The sequence below is a fragment of the Stegostoma tigrinum genome, chromosome 29, assembly GCF_030684315.1.
Source record: "Stegostoma tigrinum isolate sSteTig4 chromosome 29, sSteTig4.hap1, whole genome shotgun sequence".
Taxonomy (NCBI): Eukaryota; Metazoa; Chordata; class Chondrichthyes; order Orectolobiformes; family Stegostomatidae; genus Stegostoma; species Stegostoma tigrinum.
The window spans coordinates 2,732,175-2,752,635 of record NC_081382.1 but is presented as its reverse complement, the minus strand read 5'-3'; the positions used below and the strand labels follow the sequence as shown (position 1 = coordinate 2,752,635).

Here is a 20,461-nt window from a genome sequence, read left to right as displayed (position 1 = left end):
GGGGGGTATTCATTTGTGGCCCCTTTTCCACTACTAACTGCAGCAGTTATTCTCTGGTTGCATCCTTGTACACATTTATCCTTCTCCCCTTCCCCAATTGCAGCTTCCCAATTTATTTAGGGCTAGCTGAAGGCTCCAGTGATTGATTTGTTTTTAAACTTACTTATTTACCTCTCTGTTCCTCTTTTGCTTTCCACAACAGTTGGCGTAGAATTCCCAGAGGAACATCCTCCCTGTGCTCTATCTCTAGTTTAGTGTTAGTGATGTTATTTACCCTCTACTCACATTATCACAAATGAATAGTTACCTCAATCCTCCAAGAAACAGGAGCTGGAGTAGACCATCTTACCATCAAACCTGCTCCACCATTCAATACTGCTAAATTTTCAACTTCAACTCCCCAGTCAAACCCCAATATCCCACTATTCCTGGGAAAGTGCATTGAGGTCTAAAAAAAAACGAACATTGGAGCATCCACAACCCTCCGGTGAAAAGAATTCCAAAGATTCACCAGCTGAGTGAAAAAGAAAATCTCATGATCAGCCTTTAGCATGAAACTGCATCCCAAACAATATCCTCAATTCCCCTGCCCAAAGGGAAATTACCTGATTGTCAATCCTTTCAGAATATTTATCTTTAACCTTTCTAATTATATCCTACAATGTTGCTGGCCCACTGGTGAAACCATGCCTCTTAGTACATCAATAACAATACACTTGCTCTCAAATCTGCATGGACACTCCCCTGACTGATAAAATGGCCAGTTACAGCCAAGCAAAAGCAACCAATGTGCCTCTCCTTAATCCCTTCCTCCCCAGTGTATCACTTGCTTTGTGTGTTAATGGGATTTTCCTTCTCCCTCTGTCCTTGCCTGGGACTCAGTGTCTGAAATTCCACATCAGAGTACATCCTTGCCCTGACCGGATCCGCACCTATCATCCACAGAGACAACCAGCATCCTCTTCCCCCAAGAATGAAACAACGCAACAGCGATCAGGGTGGCACAGTGGTTAGCACTGCTGCCTCACGCAACAGCATCCTGGCTTTGACTCCACACTTGGGCAACTGTCTTGTGTGTTGAGTTTGCACATTGTCCCTATGTATATATGTGGGTTGCCTCGAGGTACTCCGGTTTCCTCACACTGTCCAAAGACGTGCGGGTCCAGTGGATTAGCCACGGGAAATGCAGAGATGGAGAGAGGGTGCTCATGGGAGAGAGTCAGTGTGGACTAGTTGGGTTGAATGCCCTGCTCCACACTAAGGATTCTATGAGCAATGATCAGTCAGTTATAGGGCTTACTCTGGAGTACCTGAAGTGCCAGCCACCAATCTTCCCACCCACCTTAATGCAGTCAGGATTATCTGATGTTTGGTTGAACCATCATCTTACATTAAGGTCACATTTACAATGGTACATGGGGAAAATCTGAACACACCCCTGGACTACCTGCATGATTGCATCAAACAGCCTACTTTGCCCACTGGAGGGCTCTCAGGACAATGGGAACCTTGACTTCATGGGAACAGAAGTTATAAGGAAATGACATTCTGCTGCCTGTTCCTCAGGGCTGGGAAGAGTGTGGCAGAAAACTACAAGTTTCACTACATGTGCCAGAACTCTGTCAGGACAGCTGGGAAAAACAGGAAGTTGAATTTTCACTTGGATTCTGGAATTGAGCAGGAGCTCAAGATCTGGGTAAATGTTAATAAAAACAGGAAACAATGATACAGTCTTTACTTCATTTCAAAAGCACCGAAAACCATCAGACACCAACTCCAAAGGCTTAAACTTTATTTCTACAAGAACTTACAGAGAGAAGGGAAAGAACAGGGAAAGTGAAAGGAAACAATATATGCACCCATTCAGAGGTGCAGTTGTGAAATGAGGATTTAACACAAATAAAGTTTTCACACTTCTGTCCCTTGTTAGAGATTAATCATGTTCAAAACCATGCCTGGGAATCAGACAGAATTTTAGAAACTAAGCTTTTCTTTGGGTGAAATAGAATGCCGGCAGCAAAATCGATTAGAGTTACTCGGCTGGGGCAGGTCACAATTCCTTCTGTATTGAACCTGACAATACATCATTCTGACTTGTGAAGGAAGCCAGGGGAGACCAGTTCAAAGACAGAACTGATTTCGAGGCTTTGTCTTCATTTTTTCTTTGGGCCTTTCTCCAGGGGTTGTCCAATATCCTTCCCACGCAGCTTGAGACCTTTCAAAAACAATGTAAAGTTGGTTAATACCAAATAAGTGCATCTGACACTTGCTGCTTATTCAGTGTTTTTAATGCAGGCTAATTGAGCAGGTACCTTGTAACACAGAGTGAGGGCTTCATTGGCATTTATGTTCATTTCTGAGGCCCTTTAAGCTGGTGGCGAAATGCCTTAAAGCTACACAATTGAATTTACCTCATGTATTTCACAATCCCAGGATTCCCAAAGAACTGCACAGCCAATGAAGTATTTCTGACAATCGATATAACGTGATGACTAGTTTGCATTCAGCAAACTTCCACAAACAGCAGTATTAAATTCAGGTAATTTTTGTGATGTTGATCAAGGAATAAATAAATAATGGACAAAATACCAGAAATATTTTCCTTTGAATTTGTACCTGGGAATTTTAAATTAAGGTGAAGGAGCAGAAAGGGTCTTCGTTTAACAGCTTGTCTGGAATATGGCACCGCCTCTAGACTGTTCTCCATTATCAGCCGTGCATTTTGTGGCTTTTTTTTTTAAGAAATAGGATAGAGAGGGAATGCAGGGCTTGAAGCCACTAACCTTTGACTCCAATGTAAAAAGGAAGCTCCTTGAACCAGGGTTGACACTACAAGTTGAACCACTGCAGTCCCCTAAAGGCAGCTTCTGGATTTTTGGCCAATTTTAGAACGGTGATATGTTTAACGTCACTGCAGGGGACACTGGCAGCCGGTGTAAAGCTAGGTGATAGAAGTTGTAGATTTGGAAGCTGCTAATGAACCTTAGCACATCTTTGCAGTGCATCTTGGTGTAGACTGCTGCTACTGATACAGGGAATGAATTATGGTGAATGGCATATTGATCCAGCAGGCTGCTGCGTCTTGGAGAGTTTTAAGCATCCCAAGTGCTGTTGGAACTGCAGTTATCCAGCAAGCATCACATTCCTAACTTGTGTTTTGAATATAATAAGCAGGCATTGGGTCTCAGGGTTGAGCTGCCAGCCACAGAATTCCCAACCTTTGACCTGCTCTTGTGGCCAAAGGATTTAAATAGCTGATCCAGTTCAGTTCCTGGTGAGTGCTGGTGGTTGATGGCTCAACAATTAAGTGTTTGTGTGCTTCATGCAAGTTATTAAAATTAAACAAACCTTAAACCAAAAAGTAGGTGTAAACAATCGACACAATGAAGCCACAGAACAGATATGCATGTGGGCTGTGTCTGCAGAATGAGTGCGCTACTGGGCTGACAACACAATACTCCAGAGGAGAGCAGTGTCTGAACAGTTTGCACCAGATTTCAATCATACTTTGTAGAGAGATGCAAATCCAGAAGGCAGTTGATGGGTTTTAGAGAAGGGGTGAAAGGCGAAATGCAGATTGAAGATCTACTCAAATTACTCAGAGGGACATTTCAAGTTTGGAAGGGGAGCATTCAGTCAAACAGTGGTCCATACTGGAAACAACATAGGAAGAAAGGACGAGTGATTTTACTTGAAACGTACCAGGAATGAGGAGTAAAATTAACCTTCAAAAGACATAGCTCTGTGCAAATTGGAAGAAGGACAAACAGATGTGTGTGGACAGTTGACACAGATAAATGAGTGATGAGGTACATTTCATGGCAAACAGGCTGTATAATAGGAATTGGCTCCAACTGAACCAGGATGGAATAATAAGGAGAAATATGATGGTCACAAGAACACTAAACTCCAAGACATGGGGTGTGGCAGACCTCAGGTAGAACAGGTAATGTAAATAATCATTTACAAACAATTGAATAGAACATCATAAAAGGAACAGCCAGAAATTATGCTTCACGTGTAACCAGGTAAATAAAACCTATACGATGCTTAAACTGAGACACAGAGGAAAGAAATGAGTGTAAAACATTTGGCCAGAATGTCAGGCCAGGCTGTAGGCCCCAGCAAATGTTCTCTGTTTAGAAGATGGGAAGGATCAGGAGCAAAAGGAATGAGACACAGCTTCAAGACACCAGGAATTGGGTGCTCAAGTTCAGGATTAAAAGTCACCCAAACAAGAGGTGAGCAGACCATGAAGTTTTTATGGCAGCACCAAATGATGTTACAGATGGGGAGCCAGCTACATCGATCATCTTAACGAAGGTACAAATAGGAGGGTGGAAGCATATCCTCACAGTGGATGCAACTACCAAGGTTGTGAACAGAGTTGTTTAGGGGGAGGAAGAATAGAAACAGAGGTACAATTTATGCAGAGTACGTAAATAGGATTTGAATACTAGGCACAGATTCTCATGCTGAAATACAGTGTCACGCCAATAATGGAGATCTAGCTTAAAGAATGACAGAATCAGGTATTCAATAATTATGGATCAAGGTACTTTGAAAAGATATGTTTCACTCAGTAATACTCTGCCCGCACTCTTGGACAGGTAAATATTATGGCTCGGTGGCTCAGTAGTTAGCGGTGCTATCTCACAGCACCAGGTGCCCAGGTAATACCCCAACCTCAGCAACTGTGTGGGGAGTTTGCACATGCTCACGTCTGTGTGGGTTTCCTCAGGGTGCTCTGGCCTCCCCCCGCCCCCACCACAGTCCAAAGATGTGCAGGCTATGTGGATTGACCATGCTAAAATGCCTGACAGTGTCCAGTGTTGTGCAGCTAGGTGGGTTAGCCATGGTAAATGCGAGATTACAGGGATGCAGTGGGTTGGGGGGGGGGGGGGGTAGTCTGGGTGGGATGCGTTTCAGAGGTGCAGACTTGATGGGTCAAATGGCCACTTTCAACACAGTAGGAATTCTATGATCCTATAAGAAATTTAACTTACCGAGTACTCTTTCAATCTTGCCAAGGACCTGGTTGTTGGGAATGGCTTTCCCACACTCATAATCAGCAATGACCTGGGGCTTTTCGCTGATTCTCTGAAGTGAAAGCAAAGCAGTAAGTTAAGGCCAGGAGGACCTCTGCTTTCAGCACAATAACAGTTCGCCTGTGTTGAAATTACAGCATCTATTCTCATGCAAATACATCCCAAGGACCTTCTCTACTCCCCCTTGCCACAATTCCATCAGGGACTGTGCAGATTCTAATTGCAAAACTACACAGACACCCCATCCCTCATGACCAGGATTCACCCTGACAGCGCAGCCATGAAACAATGTGACCAGCTTTTCCTCTTGTCCCACAGATCCCTCTGAGCAAGGGGATGAACATGTACTCACTGTGGCCAGTTCCTTTTGGTTCATTCCCAGGTTCTGTCGGCCCTGCTGGATCAACTTGCCAACAGTAAGTGACACACGCTCGTGGTGCAGCTCCTCAGTTTCCCGATCCAGTTTCGCAGTGTTTTTAGTGATGGTGTGTTGCTTATTTTGTCCTGCAGCCCCTAAGCACAAAACAAAGTGCAATGTCATCCTGCAACCTGCTAGTTAGTGTTTTTGCTTAGTTCTGAGCAGGATGCTCCTCAGTGTTCATACAGGACAGTCAGAGAATGCAGAAAAGATTACTGCTGGAAATTCAACAAGCACTCCCCAGGCAGGGATACTATGCTTTAACTATCAAGTAAAGCTCCCTCTATGCTATAGTGGCCCAAACATATCCTGGGAAGACAAACTCAACTACTTACCTCAACCAATCTACACAGTAGGGCTGTGTTTGCTAACACTAGTCCTTTCAGAGTACAACATTCACGAGGGACTGCTTCGTGTTAACAAACTTGGTTTGAATTTCCTCTCAGGTGCAATCAATCTTCGTCCACCTTCTCAACTCTTTCAATTGTTAAAATTTCTCAAAAACACTAAACAGCCTCTCTTTCCAGGGAAAACAGCATGTGCAGACTTACCCAAGAGCATTGTGAGGTTGTCAGTGTCACCCTTCTAAACTATTACTTGTGAAATGGAGACCAGGCATTACAGCAGCAGGAACGGTCTGACTAAGATCTGTACAAGTGTAACATCTCTGCAATCAGGTACGTTGAGGTCCATTTACACCTCTATCCCAGTTAATCCTGCCCAAGCAGAACGTAGCCTCCTTGTTCTTCCTACCACCTTACATATGATATGGATGAGTGTGATTTGACAATGAGACACCTATTCTGCAAACTTGGTACTGGTCGTACTCTTCTGCAATTTGAGTTATTCCATCAATTTGGACTCATTACATTTTGATGTGGTACTTGGAATTTCCAACTAATTTCTGAGAGCAGCGGCCTCTCCCCACCCCAAAGCCCACACCACTTTCCACTTTTTAAACTGGTCTGAGTTATTTCCATCTTTACTCTCCCATCCTGTCTAACACAGTGCTATTGCTATATTATCGCTCCTCATCAATTCCCTGTCTATTTCTGCCTTCCCAATGGTTGCCTGACTTCTCCAGGCACCAATCATTCATCTCCACTTCAAGCCAGGAACTGAGAAAGTTTCCCAGTCTGTCCCACACAATGACTGCTGTTGGTTCCCAGCCTTAGGCAGAGTTTAATCACTAGCAGTGCACTGTTCCTCCAATCACAGACTGCCTCCCACCTGATTTGCAGTGATATCCTATCAACAGCAAACACAGGAGGAGAATAGTCGTAGACAGGCTGCTTGTGACACTTGGCTGTTACTTGTCACTGGACTCAAAACGTTAACTGTTTTCTCCCCACAGATGCTGCCAGAGCTGCTGAGTTTCTTCAGCAATTTGTGTCTGTCTCATTCCGGCACGACTTTCCCCCTCTAAAGAATCCATGCTCATTGGTTTCCAGATCTCCTCCTATAATATCTTGCATATTACTACAAGTTACCATACCTACATTGGTGCAGCAAACAAACTGCTTTTGCATTGTAAGAATTCTGTGATCTTTGAGTAAAAGATCCTATTATCTGGCCCACCTCTGATGTCTAACTTCTTTTTCCCCCCCTCTCCATTCTTCAACATAGACACACTAGATGCCCATCAAGCCTGACACTATTCCTTTCTATAGACTTTTAACCCAAACGGAGCAATTTGGCTGCCATGTATCTTGCATATTGATTACCACACTTGTAAAGTTTTTTGATATCTAGTGGTTGTGAAAATGATAAAAATGCTTTTAACTTTTGTCATACCAATAGTCTTTTTGAAGTCCAAGCTGGTTCTGGTCTAAGTAATGCAGATTGAGGACAGGGATCAGAAGGTGTGAAGTTACATATTCTGTAGCTCATGAAAAATGCTGTATAAATAATAATTTTCTGTTCTACTCTACACTTTCAAATTTCTAGGTATAGAACAACATAGTCTTCAATATTTCTGCACTTTGGCATCATTATCAGTGTTTATCTTGTGCTCTTTTGATGCCTTATTCCAAGTTTCCTCACTGTTTTTATATTCTTTGAAAACTTCATTTCAAAATTCCAATTTGTTGTTCTAAGTGCTTTTCGGACTTCTTCCCCAATTCCTTTGAATTTTTTTACCACCCTCATTTATTATCTGTTTTTTTTAAGTATTGACCTTCTCCTTTAGCTTCAACTTGTTCAGCTGTTGGTTAGTTTGTAAAGAAGGAATTTTTTTTGTCACAAACTTGCTTTTAAGATTCCCAAGGTTCCTGAACCATGCCCCCGCTCCACCCCCACCCACCCAGTTTGCTTTTCCTCGTTCCAGCCACAGAAGTAGCTTCTTTAAAAGCCAATGTATTATTACTTCAGTCTTTGCCTAACTTATGTTGCTCAAATCTAAGGTTTTGTTCAATCTCGCGATTGCTGTTGCCTAGATGTTCTCTTCTGCTTCCGTTTCCAATAGTTTCATTTTCTAGTCACTTTCCTTTAACAGATCCCACCGCAATGCAACTCTATTTCCAAGTTCCTTATGGTTTGGTTAGAAAGGAATCCTGCATACACTGAAGCCCCATTTTCCAACAACTCTTCTTGTGATTTATTTAGTTTTAGAATAATAATCATGGGAAATTGCAACTGCGCTTTGTGCCATACAGTATTCACACCAGGATTTCACCACAGGTACTTGACAATGACTGTGACACTTCAGCTCTCCTCAAAAACAGGTGAAGCAGAAAGGAGAAAAACTCTGCATGATAATCATAACTGGGAGAGGTAGGGGAGCGAGGATTCCTCAGTAACGTGAAAGCCATCAGTTCCACCTGATGGAATTTCTGTAGTCTCTAGTGTAATCTGACATTCTTCTAGTTTGTACACACTGTCCCTTCCTGCCACATTCTGCTTAGACTTACTTGATGGGAGCTTTAGTTTCCAGACACTACCACAGTTTAATGTCTCACCAATGGTCCAACACAAGGAAGTGTCACACTGGAGAACTGACCTGAAACTCTGTACCACAGGCAAACAGCCAGCCGACATTCCAGAGTCTAGGATTACTGACAAGGAATGGCAGCCTTGTGGGACAGCTATCACCTCAACTATGCATCAAATTTCCTTGTAGGATCATTATGTGCGGTAATTTAAAGATGCTTACATTTCTTTGTAGTCTCCACATCTTCTCCTCTGCGTTGGGCCAATGTGACTGCCTAGGAACACAAGGGGAATGAAAAAGTCAACAGCCGGAAGAAAAACACCATTAACTTGTCATTTTACTAACTACTGCTGAAGTCAAATTACTTCTTCTGCAGGTTTGCATTCAATGTCATGGAATCAGAGAAGCTTAGAGCAGAGTGAGTTGGGTTTCTGTATCTCTGACAGTGCTCCTCCTCACAATCTCATGCACCACCCCGCTGAATACTCGTAACTTCTCAACCAAATTTTCATCCGCTAACCCACTCCATGTTGTTCTCACATCGGAAACTCTTCCTTTAGCGCCATTCATTTCTCCAGGTCAAAAGGTTTCGCCACGATCAGCTCCCCTTCTATTTATTGTTGGGCAGATGGCTGTGCTTGTCAAATGACACATGAGAGAATTACACAGCTGGCTCTTGAAATTCAGTCAGCCCTGAGAACTTTCTGAAGCTATCTCAGCTCCTGCCTCTCGTGTATATGTATACAAGTCATTTAGGCTATGCCTCTAAGTGAAAGTTGGAAGTGGATGTTAGACCTGGAGTATGCTCTCAGGCAGAAACATAAAATGGTTAGAGAACAGGAGGCAGCCAGTGAGCCACTGAATCACTGCTAGCTCTCTGCAACAGCAATCTAACAAACGCTGCAATTTGTCTTTTTTACTGTTTCTCTTCACACAAGTGTCTAATATGCTTTTGAAAATCATAGTTAGCATAGAAACACAGCAAATAGGAGGCGGCAGCCATTCCGGTCTTCGAGCCTGTTCTACCATCCATCATGATCATGGCTGATCGTCCAACTCAATAGCCCAATCCTGCTTTCTCCCCACAACCTTGATCCCATTCACCCCAAGTGCTATATCTAGTCACATCTTGAATACATTCAATGTTTTAGCATCAACTACTTCTTGTGGTAATGAATTCCACAGGTTCACCACTCTTTCAGTGAAGAAATGGCTCCTCATCTCCATCCTAAATGGTTTACCTGAATCCTCAGACTATGACACCTGGTTCTGGACACCCACCATTGGTAACATCCTCCCTGCATCTACCCTACCCTGTTAGATAGAATTATTTAAGTGTTTATGAGATCCCCCTTCATTCATCCAAACTCCAGAGAAAAGAAAAACAAACAAACCCAGTCAGTCAATATCTCCTCCTACATCAGTTCTGCCATCCCCAGCTTTCACTTTCAACAGTTCCTTCCACAGCTCAGACACTAGCTGGGTACAAACGGGTTTTCATGCATTTTCATACCCTTAATGCATTTGCAAATCACCTGAAATCTGTGCCCACTTGTCCTTCGCCCGATGAGAACTGTTTCTCCTTATCCATTCTGTCCCAACCCACCACAATTTTGAAAGTCTTGATCAAATCTCTTCTCAATGTCCTTTTCCATGAAAACATACAACTTCTCCAATTTTATCTACATTAGAGAACTCCTTCATCCCTGGAGATTTTAGTACAACTTTTTGGTACACTCTAAATTCAAAAATTATAGAAGTTGCAGCATTGGTGAGTACAAGTTCCTCAGTATAACACTGAGGTAGAATACTGGAGGGAACAGGTCTGTCTTTGTATAACACTGGAACACTGCTGGGTACAGGTCTATCATTACTCGGCCATTACTGTAGAATAGATAAGCCTGAGCAATGCAGTGTAACAGAAGAAAATATCAAGTTTCAGGAATTACGTCAACCATCCTCAAATCGGGATCAAAGTACAAAAAAGACAATGAGATACATAGTGTCTTCACTGACTATTTGAAACTTGGCTCGGGATAACTCAACAGTCTGGCAGTACCCATTCTACTCCCGTGTGGCACAGAGTGACAAAACAACACCACCTCTAACAGCGAGGAGAATAGATTCTTGATCTAGTAACAGGACACGTGATCAGAAGATATCATTATGACAAAGGTGCATCATTGGAAATAGCATCAAGTGAGCCTGGAATCTAACCTGTCCTGGGAGTATTTGATGTGGAGAAGCTTCACTGTCCATCAACATAAGCAACTACTTATGCAGCACCTTTATCACTGTCATAGAAACATTTCATAGAAACATCAAATAATTAATACTAAGACACAGGAAGAAATATTAGGATAGCTTGCAAAATGGTTGGCCAATGATGGAGTTTCTGAGCAGCAGCTGCAAGAATGAAAAGTAAGAGCGAAGTTTCAGTGTAAACTTCTAGCAGTTTTGGCCTTAACAGCATATCATTTGTACTGTAATTCTCCCAGAATGATTTGCATTGTATGATGGGAAAAAAAATTGCTCACACCAACAGATAAAACAACAACTGAAAGCTGAAAAGTCTGCTGTTGGAATCAAAGTCAATGTGAGATGACAGTATAAACAAGCAAGGGACAAAATCAGTTGCAAATTCAGGATGAATTGTCCCTGAGAATTCAAACTCTGTTATCCCATATCACCATCTAAGAATGGAAGAAAGCACAACATCTGGCGTATTGCATAAATGACAGAATTTGGGAGAAAGTCACTGGCCTCACCGCCCTCTGGGTGGCACAGGGGGAGGGAGGGGTATATGTCACTGGCCTCACCACCCTCTGGGTGGCACAGGGGGAGGGAGGGGTATATGTCACTGGCCTCACCACCCTCTGGGTGGCACAGGGGGAGGGAGGGGTATATGTCACTGGCCTCACCGCCCTCTGGGTGGCACAGGGGGAGGGAGGGGTATATGTCACTGGCCTCACCGCCCTCTGGGTGGCACAGGGGGAGGGAGGGGTATATGTCACTGGCCTCACCACCCTGGGTGAAGGTGTACGAGCCTACAGGAGCTATCCGTTAACGCAGGTGTCGGGGCCGGAGTCCAGGCTGCGGGTAAAGATGCTCCGTCTCCCCAGTACCTGTTTACTCTTGGCCTGTGCCGCACTCGGCCCCTTCTTCCTCAGCACCGTCACCGTGTCCCAGTCACTCTCCGCCATCTTCACTCTGCTCAATGCGCAGCCGCGCAGCTGTCCTTCAATCAACTTTATTCAAACAATGACCATTAGCCAATCATAGACAAGCAATCCTACAACCAATCAGAGACGGAGGGGTCTGCAGCCAATCGGAAACAAGATATCCAACAACCAATCAGAGACGGAGGGGTCTGCAGCCAATCAGAGACCGGAATTTCGTTTGTTTTTGGACTGCAACTCTGCAGTCAGTAAGAGACAGGGATAGGCCATTCAGCCCCTCTAGCATGTTCATCCATTCAATGAAATCATGGCTGATCCCACATTCCTTAATTTTCTATTTAACCTTGTTTCCCCAACTGATCAAGAATCTTTCTCAGCCTGGAATAAACACATAGATTCTGCTCCCACAGCTCTCTGTAACAAGCAGTTCTAAAGACCCCTGAGAGAAGAAATTCCTCCTCACCACAGTCTTAAGTTGATGCCACCCCCCCCTTCTTGTGTGAATATTCCCTTGGGTCCCATACAATTCCATGAGGTGAAACGTCCTCTCAGCATTTACACTATCCAGCCCCTCAAGATTCCTATGTTTCAATGAAAGCACCTTCATTCTTCTAAACTCCAGTGAATAGAGTCCCAAACTGTTTAGCCTTTCACAGAGTCATACAGAATGAAATCAGACAGTTTGACCTAACCAGTCCATGCCACCATAATCCCAAACAACCAGTCCCACCTGCCAGCCCACATTCCTACATACATTTCTATTCTTGTACTTATCCAAATGCATTTTAAACACTGTAACTGTACCCACATCCACCACCTCCTCTGGACATTCATTCCACAAAAAAATATCATTCTCTGCATAAAAAGATCAACAATATTTGAGGTTAGAGAGTCCATCGATCAGTCCAACAACAGCCAGGAACAAGCTGTTACTGAACCTGTTGGTGTGTGTGTGTTATGTCCTTTTTAAAATCTTTCTCCTCTCACCTTAAAAATATTGCCCCCTAGTTGGAAAGGGCCCTGAGAGATAGGATTTATGATCACTTGGTTAGGCACAGCTTGATTCGGGCTCGTCAGCATGGATTTGAGTGGGGTAGATCATGCCTCACAAACGTTATTGAATTCTTTGAAGAAGTGACCAAACACGTGGATGCAGGTAGCGCAGTGGGTGTGGTATATATTTATTTAAGTAAGGCGTTTGATAAGGTTCCCCATGATCGGCTCATGCAGACAGTAAGGAGGCATGGCATAGTGGGAAATGGGGCAGATTGGATTCAAAATTGGCTGACCCTTAGAAGACAAAGGGTGGTAGTGGTCAGAAAATATTCAACATGGTGCCCAGTTACGAGTGGTGTATCAGAAGGATCTGTTCCGGGCTCCTCTTCTATTTGTGATTTTTGTAAATGATTCGGATATAGGAGTGGAAGGGTGGATTAGTAAGTTCGCGGACAATACGAAGGTGGGTTGAGTTGTGGATCACGTGGAGGGCTGTTCTAGGTTACAAAGTGACATTGATAGGATGCAGAGCTGGGCTGAGAAGTGGCAAATGGAGTTTAACCCCAAAAAGTGTGACGTGATTCATTTTGGAAGGACAAATTTGAAAGCAGAATACAGGGTTAACGGAAAGATCCTTGACAGTTTGGAGGAGCAGAGGGATCTTGGGGTTCATGTCCACAGGTCCCTGAAAGCTGCCACCCAGGTGGATAGAGCTGTCAAGAAGGTGTATGGTGTGTTAGCTTTCATTAACAGAGGGATTGAGTTCAAGAGCCATGAAGTTATGCTCCAGCTATACAAAAGCCTGGTTCGGCCACATCTGGAGTATTGTGTCCAGGTCTGGTCACCTCATTACAGGAAAGATGTGCCAGTGTTGGAAAAGGTGCAGAGGAGATTTACCAGGATGTTGCCTGGAATGGAGGGAAGGTCTTACAAGGAAAGGTTGACAGAGCTAGGGCTTTTCTCTTTAGAATGATGAAGGATGAGAGATGACTTGATAGAGGTGTACAAAATGATCAAAGGTATAGATAGAGTAGACAGCCAGAGACTTTTTCCTAGGGTGGAGGTAGCTATTATGAGGGGCATAGTTTTAAAGTGAGTGGAGGTAGATATAGGGGAGACATCAGAGGTAGGCACTTTACTCAGAGAGTAGGAGGGGCATGGAATGCATTGCTGGAGAGGGTAGTGGAGTCGGCCTTATTAGGGGCATTTAAGCGGCTATTAGATAGGCATATGGATGATAGGATAAGGTAGTGGTGGAGGTTAAATAGACCTTAGGTTTAGGGTAAAAGTTCGGCATAACCTCATGGGCCGAAGGGCCTGTACTGTGCTGTTCTATGTTCTAGTCTTGAAATCCTCTACCCAAGGGAAAAGACACTTGCCATTCAACTTATCTATATTCAACTTATCTATACCCCTCAATCTTCTACGCTCCAGTGAAAAAAAAATCCCACCTGGTCCAGCCTCTCCTTATAACTCAAACCCTCCATTTCCAGCAACATCCTGGTAAACCTTTTCTGAACCTTCGCCAATCAATAACATCCTTTCTATAACAGGGCGACCAAAACTGGATAGAGTACTCCAAAAGAGGCCTCACCAACATCCTGTACAACCTCAACATGATGTCCCAATTCCCACACTCAAAGATCTCAGCAATGAAGATGAAGTCTTAAGAAAATCCTTCCATACCAGGGATGCTTCCATTGAACTTTCTCTGAAGTGCCTCCAATGAAATGACAGCATTCCTTGAATAACAGGACCAAAACTGTTCACAGTCCTCTAAATGTAGTCTTTCCAGCACCTTGTACAGTTGCAGAAAAACTTCTCTAACCTTATCCTGTTTAAATAAAAGCTAAGATTCCATTGACCTTCCTGACTACCTGCTACACCTGTGTACTAACTTTCTGAGTTTCCTGCACAAGTACCACCAAGTTCGGCTGCGTCGCAGCTTTCTGTCTTTCTCAATTTAAAGAACAATTTAATATTTTTCCGCATTATAGTCCATTTGCCAACGTATTACCTACTTACTTAACCTATCAATAGCTCTCTTAGACTGTTTATGTCCGTCTCACACCCTGCGTTCCGTTTATTTTTGTGTTATCTATCAGAACTGAATTTGTAGACTTGCTTCCAGCTTCCAAGCTGAGGTCCCAGCACTGACCACTCTGGAATCATACTGGTCCCAGGTCACCAACCTGAAAAAGAACCCCTTATCCCCAATCACTGATCCCTGCCGATGAGCTAATTGTCAATCCACACCAATACACCACTTCTGACACCACAGGCTCTTATTTTATGACTTGACCTTTTGTGAGGTATCTTGTAGAATGCCTTCTGAAAGTCCAAATACATCACGTCTATTGGTTTCCCTCAATCCACTCTGATTGGGACTTCCTTGAAAACCTTCAATAAAATTAGATAGACATGATTTCCCTGTCATGAAGGCACACTGATTCTGTTTGATTAGATTATGATTTTCAAAATATGGTGTTATTACTTCTATAATTGGCTCCATACCTTTCCAGCAATAGATGTTAGGTGAATTATCCTGTAGTTACCTACTATTTTCCTCCTTCCCTCTTAAATAGGGGTGTCTCTTTGGCAATTTTCCAATTCTCCATTTCTTTTCCGAATCCAAAGATTTTTGGAAAATAACAACCAATCCACCCATTATCTCTGAAGCTGCTTTTTTTCAGGATCCTAGGATACAAGGACAATCAGAGACAGGGATTCTGGGCAGCCAATCGGAGATGGGGTATAAACAGAATGGACTGGAAAAACTCAGCAGGTCTGGCAATATCTGTGGAGAGAAAGCAGAGTTAGCATTTTGAGTCCAGTGACCCTTTGCTAGAACTGAAACTAATTGGGAAAGGATAGTACTTAAGCTGATTAAAGGTGGGAGTGGTGGGTGCTGTGGGGAAAATGAATAGAGTACATGGAGACAGTGTCCAAACAGAGAGAAAACAGGATAAACCATAAAAGAGATTGCAGATGATCACCAAAACAGAGGTAAATGCTGAGTGGAGTGCCCTTTCCAAAATGGTGCAAGAGCTTGGTGACATTTTGTGAGCTGTCTACAGCAGATCTTATTCTTACAGATCCCATAACGAGAAGTGCAAATGGTTGAAAATGGGCTGGCTGTGCTGGAATAGCCCATTTTCCTGGAGATGTGGAGGGTGGGTAATAAACATGGAGGGAGGTGTTCATGCTCGGTAATTGTTAAACACAATGTTTAGTCGGACATGATACCTCAGAATGATGAGGTGTTGTTTCTCCAGCTCGCACAGAGCTTCGCTGGAGCACTGCAGCAAGCCCATGTCAGAGATGTTGGCCAGGGAACACACTGGTGTGTGTTAAAGTGGCAGGCAGCTGGAAACTCATTTTTATTGGCAGAGTGTGGTTGTTTGGCAAAGCAATCACCCGAACTGTGTTTAATTTCATTTTGAGCAGCAAATAGAATAGATTGAGTGAAGTGCAAGTAAATCACTGCTTCGCCTGGGAGATGTGTCTGGATAGTAAAGAGGGAGGAGATAAACAGCCAATTGTAGTAACTTCTGCAATTGCATGAGAAGGTGCTGTGTGGTGTGAGGGTGTTAGGAAGACAGGAGGACTGGTCCAGGGTGTCCCAGAGTGAACAATCCCTGTGAGGGGAGTGCAATATTTGTCTGGTGGTGACATCCCGCTGGGGATAGCCTTTTGGCATTTTGTGATTTTTGAATGTGGACCAGAGGGTCCCTCTTTCTGTTGTGGGAGGGATGAGGGCAGAAGTGCAGAAAATGGGTCGGACATGGCTGACGGGCCCTGTCAACCACAGTAATGTGGATTCCTCGCTTGAGGTTAAAAGTGGACATTCCTAAGGTGCAAAGCTATAGAGGTGTAGATTGAGCTCAGGGACATTGGGAAAAATGAATAAAAGCACTAGTCCTCATTAGTAAGTAGCAGACACTCTTACTGGGCAATATTCCCAGCCTCTGACCTGCTTCCATAGCCATCACGTTTATACAACAGGTCAACTTCAGTTTCTCATCAATGGTGAACCCCAGGATGTTGATTGCTACAGGATTCCATAAGACGTTAGGACCATAAGACATAGGAGTGGAAGTAAGGCCATTCGGCCCATCAAGTCCACGCCGCCATTTAAATCATGGCTGATGGGCATTTCAACTCCACTTCCCTGCACTCTCCCCGTGGCCCTTGATTCCTTCTAAGATAAGAATTTGTCAATCTCTACCTTGAAGGCATCCAACGTCTCAGCCTCCACTGCACACCGTGGCAATGAATTCCACAAGCCCACCACTCTCTGGCTGAAGAAATGTCGTCTCATTTCAGTTTTAAATTTACCCCCTCTAATTCTAAGGCTGTGCCCACGGGTCCTAGTCTCCCTGCCTAACGGAAACAACTTCCTAGTGTCCACCCCTTCTAAGCCATACATTATCTTGTAAGTTTCTATTAGATCTCCCCTCAACCTTCTAAACTCTAATGAGTACAATCCGAGGATCCTTAGCCGTCCATCATACATTAAACCTACCATTCCAGGGATCATCTGCATGAATCTCCGCTGGACACGCTCCAGGACTAGTATGTCCTTGTATGAGGTGTGGGGCCCAAAATTGGACACAGTATTCTAAATGGGGCCTAACTAGAGCTTTATAATGCCTCAGAAGCATATCACTGCTTTTATATTCCAACTCTCTTGAGATAAACGACAACATTACATTTGCTTTCTTAATTACGGACTCTACCTGCAAGTTAACCTTTAGAGAATCCTGGACCAACACTCCCAGATCCCTTCGTACTTCTGCTTTGCAAATTTTCTCACCATTTCGAAAATAGTCCATGCCTGTATTCTTTTTTCCAAAGTGCAAAACCTCACATTTACTCACATTGAATTTCATCAGCCATTTCCTGGACCACTCTCCTAAACTGTCTAAATCTTTCTGGAGCTTCCCCACCTCTTCAGTACTACCTGCCTGTCCACCTATCTTTGTATCATCGGCAAACTTCGCCAGAATGCCCCCAGTCCCTTCATCCAGGTCATTAATATATAAGGTGAACAGCTGCGGCCCCAACACTGAACCCTGCGGGACACCACTCGTCACCAGTTGCCATTCCGAAAAAGAGCCTTTTATCCCAACTCTCTGTCTTCTGTCAGACAGCCAATCCTCAATCCAAGCCAGTAGCTCACCTCAAACACCATGGGCCCTCACCTTGCTCAGCAGCCTCCCGTGAGGCACCATATCAAAGGCCTTTTGGAAGTCTGGATAGATAACATCTACTGGGTTTCCCTGGTCTAACATACCTGTTACATCTTCAAAGAATTCTAACAGCTATGTCAGGCACGACCTCCCCTTACTAAATCTATGCTGACTTGTTCTAATCTGACCCTGCACTTCCAGGAATTTAGAAATCTCATCCTTGACAATGGATTCTAGAATTTTACCAACTACCGAGGTTAGGCTAATCAGCCTATAATTTTCCATCTTTTGCCTTGATCCTTTCTTAAACAGGGGGGTTACAACAGCAATTTTCCAATCATCTGGGACTTGCCCTGACTCCAGTGACTTTTGAAAGATCACGACCAATGCCTCCGCTATTTCCTCAGTCACCTCCCTCAGAACTCTAGGATGTAGCCCATCGGGGCCAGGAGATTTTGCAATTTTTAGACCTTTTAGCTTTTCTATCACTTTCTCTTTTGAAATGCCTACCGTACTCAACTCAGCCCCCTGGCTCTCCCTATTTGTTGGCATACTACTCATGTCTTCCACTGTGAAGAATGACACAAAGTACTTATTAAGTTCTTCAGCTATTTCCTTATCTCCCATCACTAGCCTTCCAGCATCAATTTGGAGCGGCCCAATATCTACTTTTGCCTCTCATTTGTTTCTTATGAATTGAAAGAAGCTTTTACTATCATTTCTAATATTACTAGCTAGCCTACCTTCATATTTGATCCTCTCCTTCCTTATTTCTCTCTTTGTTATCCTCTGTTTGTTTTTGTAGCCTTCCCAATTTTCTGATTTCCCAGTGCTCTTGGCCACTTTATAGGCTGTCTCTTTTTCTTTGATACATTTCCTGACTTACTTTGTCAGCCATGGCTGTCTAATCCCACCCCAGATAATCTTTCTTTTCTTTGGGATGAACCTCTGTACCGTGTCCTCAATTACACCCAGAAACTCCTGCCATTGTTGTTCTACTATCTTCCCCGCTGGGCTCTGCATCCAGTCGATTTTCATCAATTGCAGCAATGGTTACACCAGTAAATGTCATGGGGCAATGGTTAGATTCTATCTTGTTCATGATGGTCATTTGTGTGGTGCAAATGTCACTCGCCACTTGTCAGCCCCAGCCTGGATATTGTCCGGATCTTGTTGGATTTGAAAACAGACTGCGTCAGTATCTGAGGGGTTGCAAATCATGCTTAACATTGTTTAATCATCAGCAAACATCCTCTCCAACCTTATGATGGAGGGAAGGTCATTGATGAAGCAGCTGAAGATGGCTGGGCCTAAAACACTAGATTAGATTAGATTAGTGGAAACCTAATCTAATCTAACACTACCCTGAGGAACTCCAGTAGAGATGTCCCGGAACCGAGATGACTGACTTCTAATAATCACAACCATCTTATGTCAGGCATGAATACAACCTAAGGTCTTAGCAAAGATTTGTAGCTTGCGGTTTGGGTGAGTTGTTGATTTGTTCCTGAGCTGGCTTGTTTTCCTTCAGACATTTCGTCTCTATGCTAGGTAACAGCATCAGTGAGGCCTCGAGTGAAGCGATGTTGTTCTACCCCACTTGGAATTTATACCGTCTGCTCCATTATGGTGAGTAGTCTCATTTCCAGTTTTGTTCTGTATGGGTTTGTATATGGGGTCCAATTCTATATGGTTCTCAACCCATAAGGTAACGTACAGACAACAGCATCCACTGGAGAGTTTTTACTTTATTGACTCATGGGATGTGGGCATTGCTGGTCCAAAATTTAACACCATCCCTGGTTACCTTTCAGAAGGGCACGGACAAGTCCTGATTCCTATTGACTCCAGTTTAGCTCAGGTTCCTGAATGCCACATAGTCAAATACTACCTTGATGTCAAGAACAGTAACTGTTACTTCCCCACTTGCTTACAGCTCTTTTAGGCCAAAACTGTAATGAGATCTGGATCTGACTGAAATCAAGCTGAGTGTGTGAACAGGTCATTGCTGAGTAAGTACCATCTGATGGCACTGTTATAACACATTTTTGATATACTGTTTATTTCCATCATGTTGTCTTTTAATACCCTTGTGTTAAAGTGTGACCAACGTTATGAACTCAAAACCAGCTGGTATTAAGGTGGAACTACAAAGGAAAATTAATTCTGAAGGAAGACATCACTACGGGCGAGAGGGCAAGTTGTGTGTGGGGACACAGACAGCAGAAAGACATACAAATTCGCAGACACACACACACAGAAACACACACAAACCTAAATATATACAAGCCCACAGAAACATATGCAAAGCCATTGGCACAGCCAAACACACAGGAATGCACATAGCAAAAACACAATAGCACAGCCTTGTTAGGATATTTCTCTGAGGATGTGGTTCACTTTGGCCGCGGCTACTAACCAAGGCATGGCCCATTGGCTATGTCTGGGTGGCATCTTCCTACCCCACTCAGATCCATCGATCACACCTAGCTGCACCAGAAGCTGGCCCCTGCTGTGGCGTACTCGGAATGAGGTACATAGCAGTACAGCTGGCTGAAATTGATAACCCAATCAGCTTACATAATGTAAGGCATTGCCCTGAATGTGGAAGGTCAGAGTCAGACAGTGGGATCGAGCCCCAGTTCACAAAGACATCATCGCTACAGCTATGGGACAAAAATAAAGAACAGCAGATACTG

General features: G+C 43.7%; 1 protein-coding gene across 1 annotated transcript; it reads right to left on the bottom strand.

Annotated features, from left to right (window-relative positions):
- Nucleotides 1–1,775: 1,775 nt before the first annotated feature.
- On the bottom strand, nucleotides 1,776–11,645 carry edf1 (endothelial differentiation-related factor 1). The gene is made up of 5 exons (XM_048558815.2): nucleotides 11,521–11,645; nucleotides 8,618–8,669; nucleotides 5,401–5,561; nucleotides 5,007–5,100; nucleotides 1,776–2,215 (listed from the first exon to the last, which is right to left on the bottom strand). Exons 1-5 carry the CDS (start codon nucleotides 11,596–11,598, stop codon nucleotides 2,154–2,156), a joined length of 447 nt encoding a protein of 148 aa, XP_048414772.1. The 5' UTR covers nucleotides 11,599–11,645; the 3' UTR covers nucleotides 1,776–2,153.
- Between the last annotated feature and the right edge of the window lie 8,816 nt (nucleotides 11,646–20,461).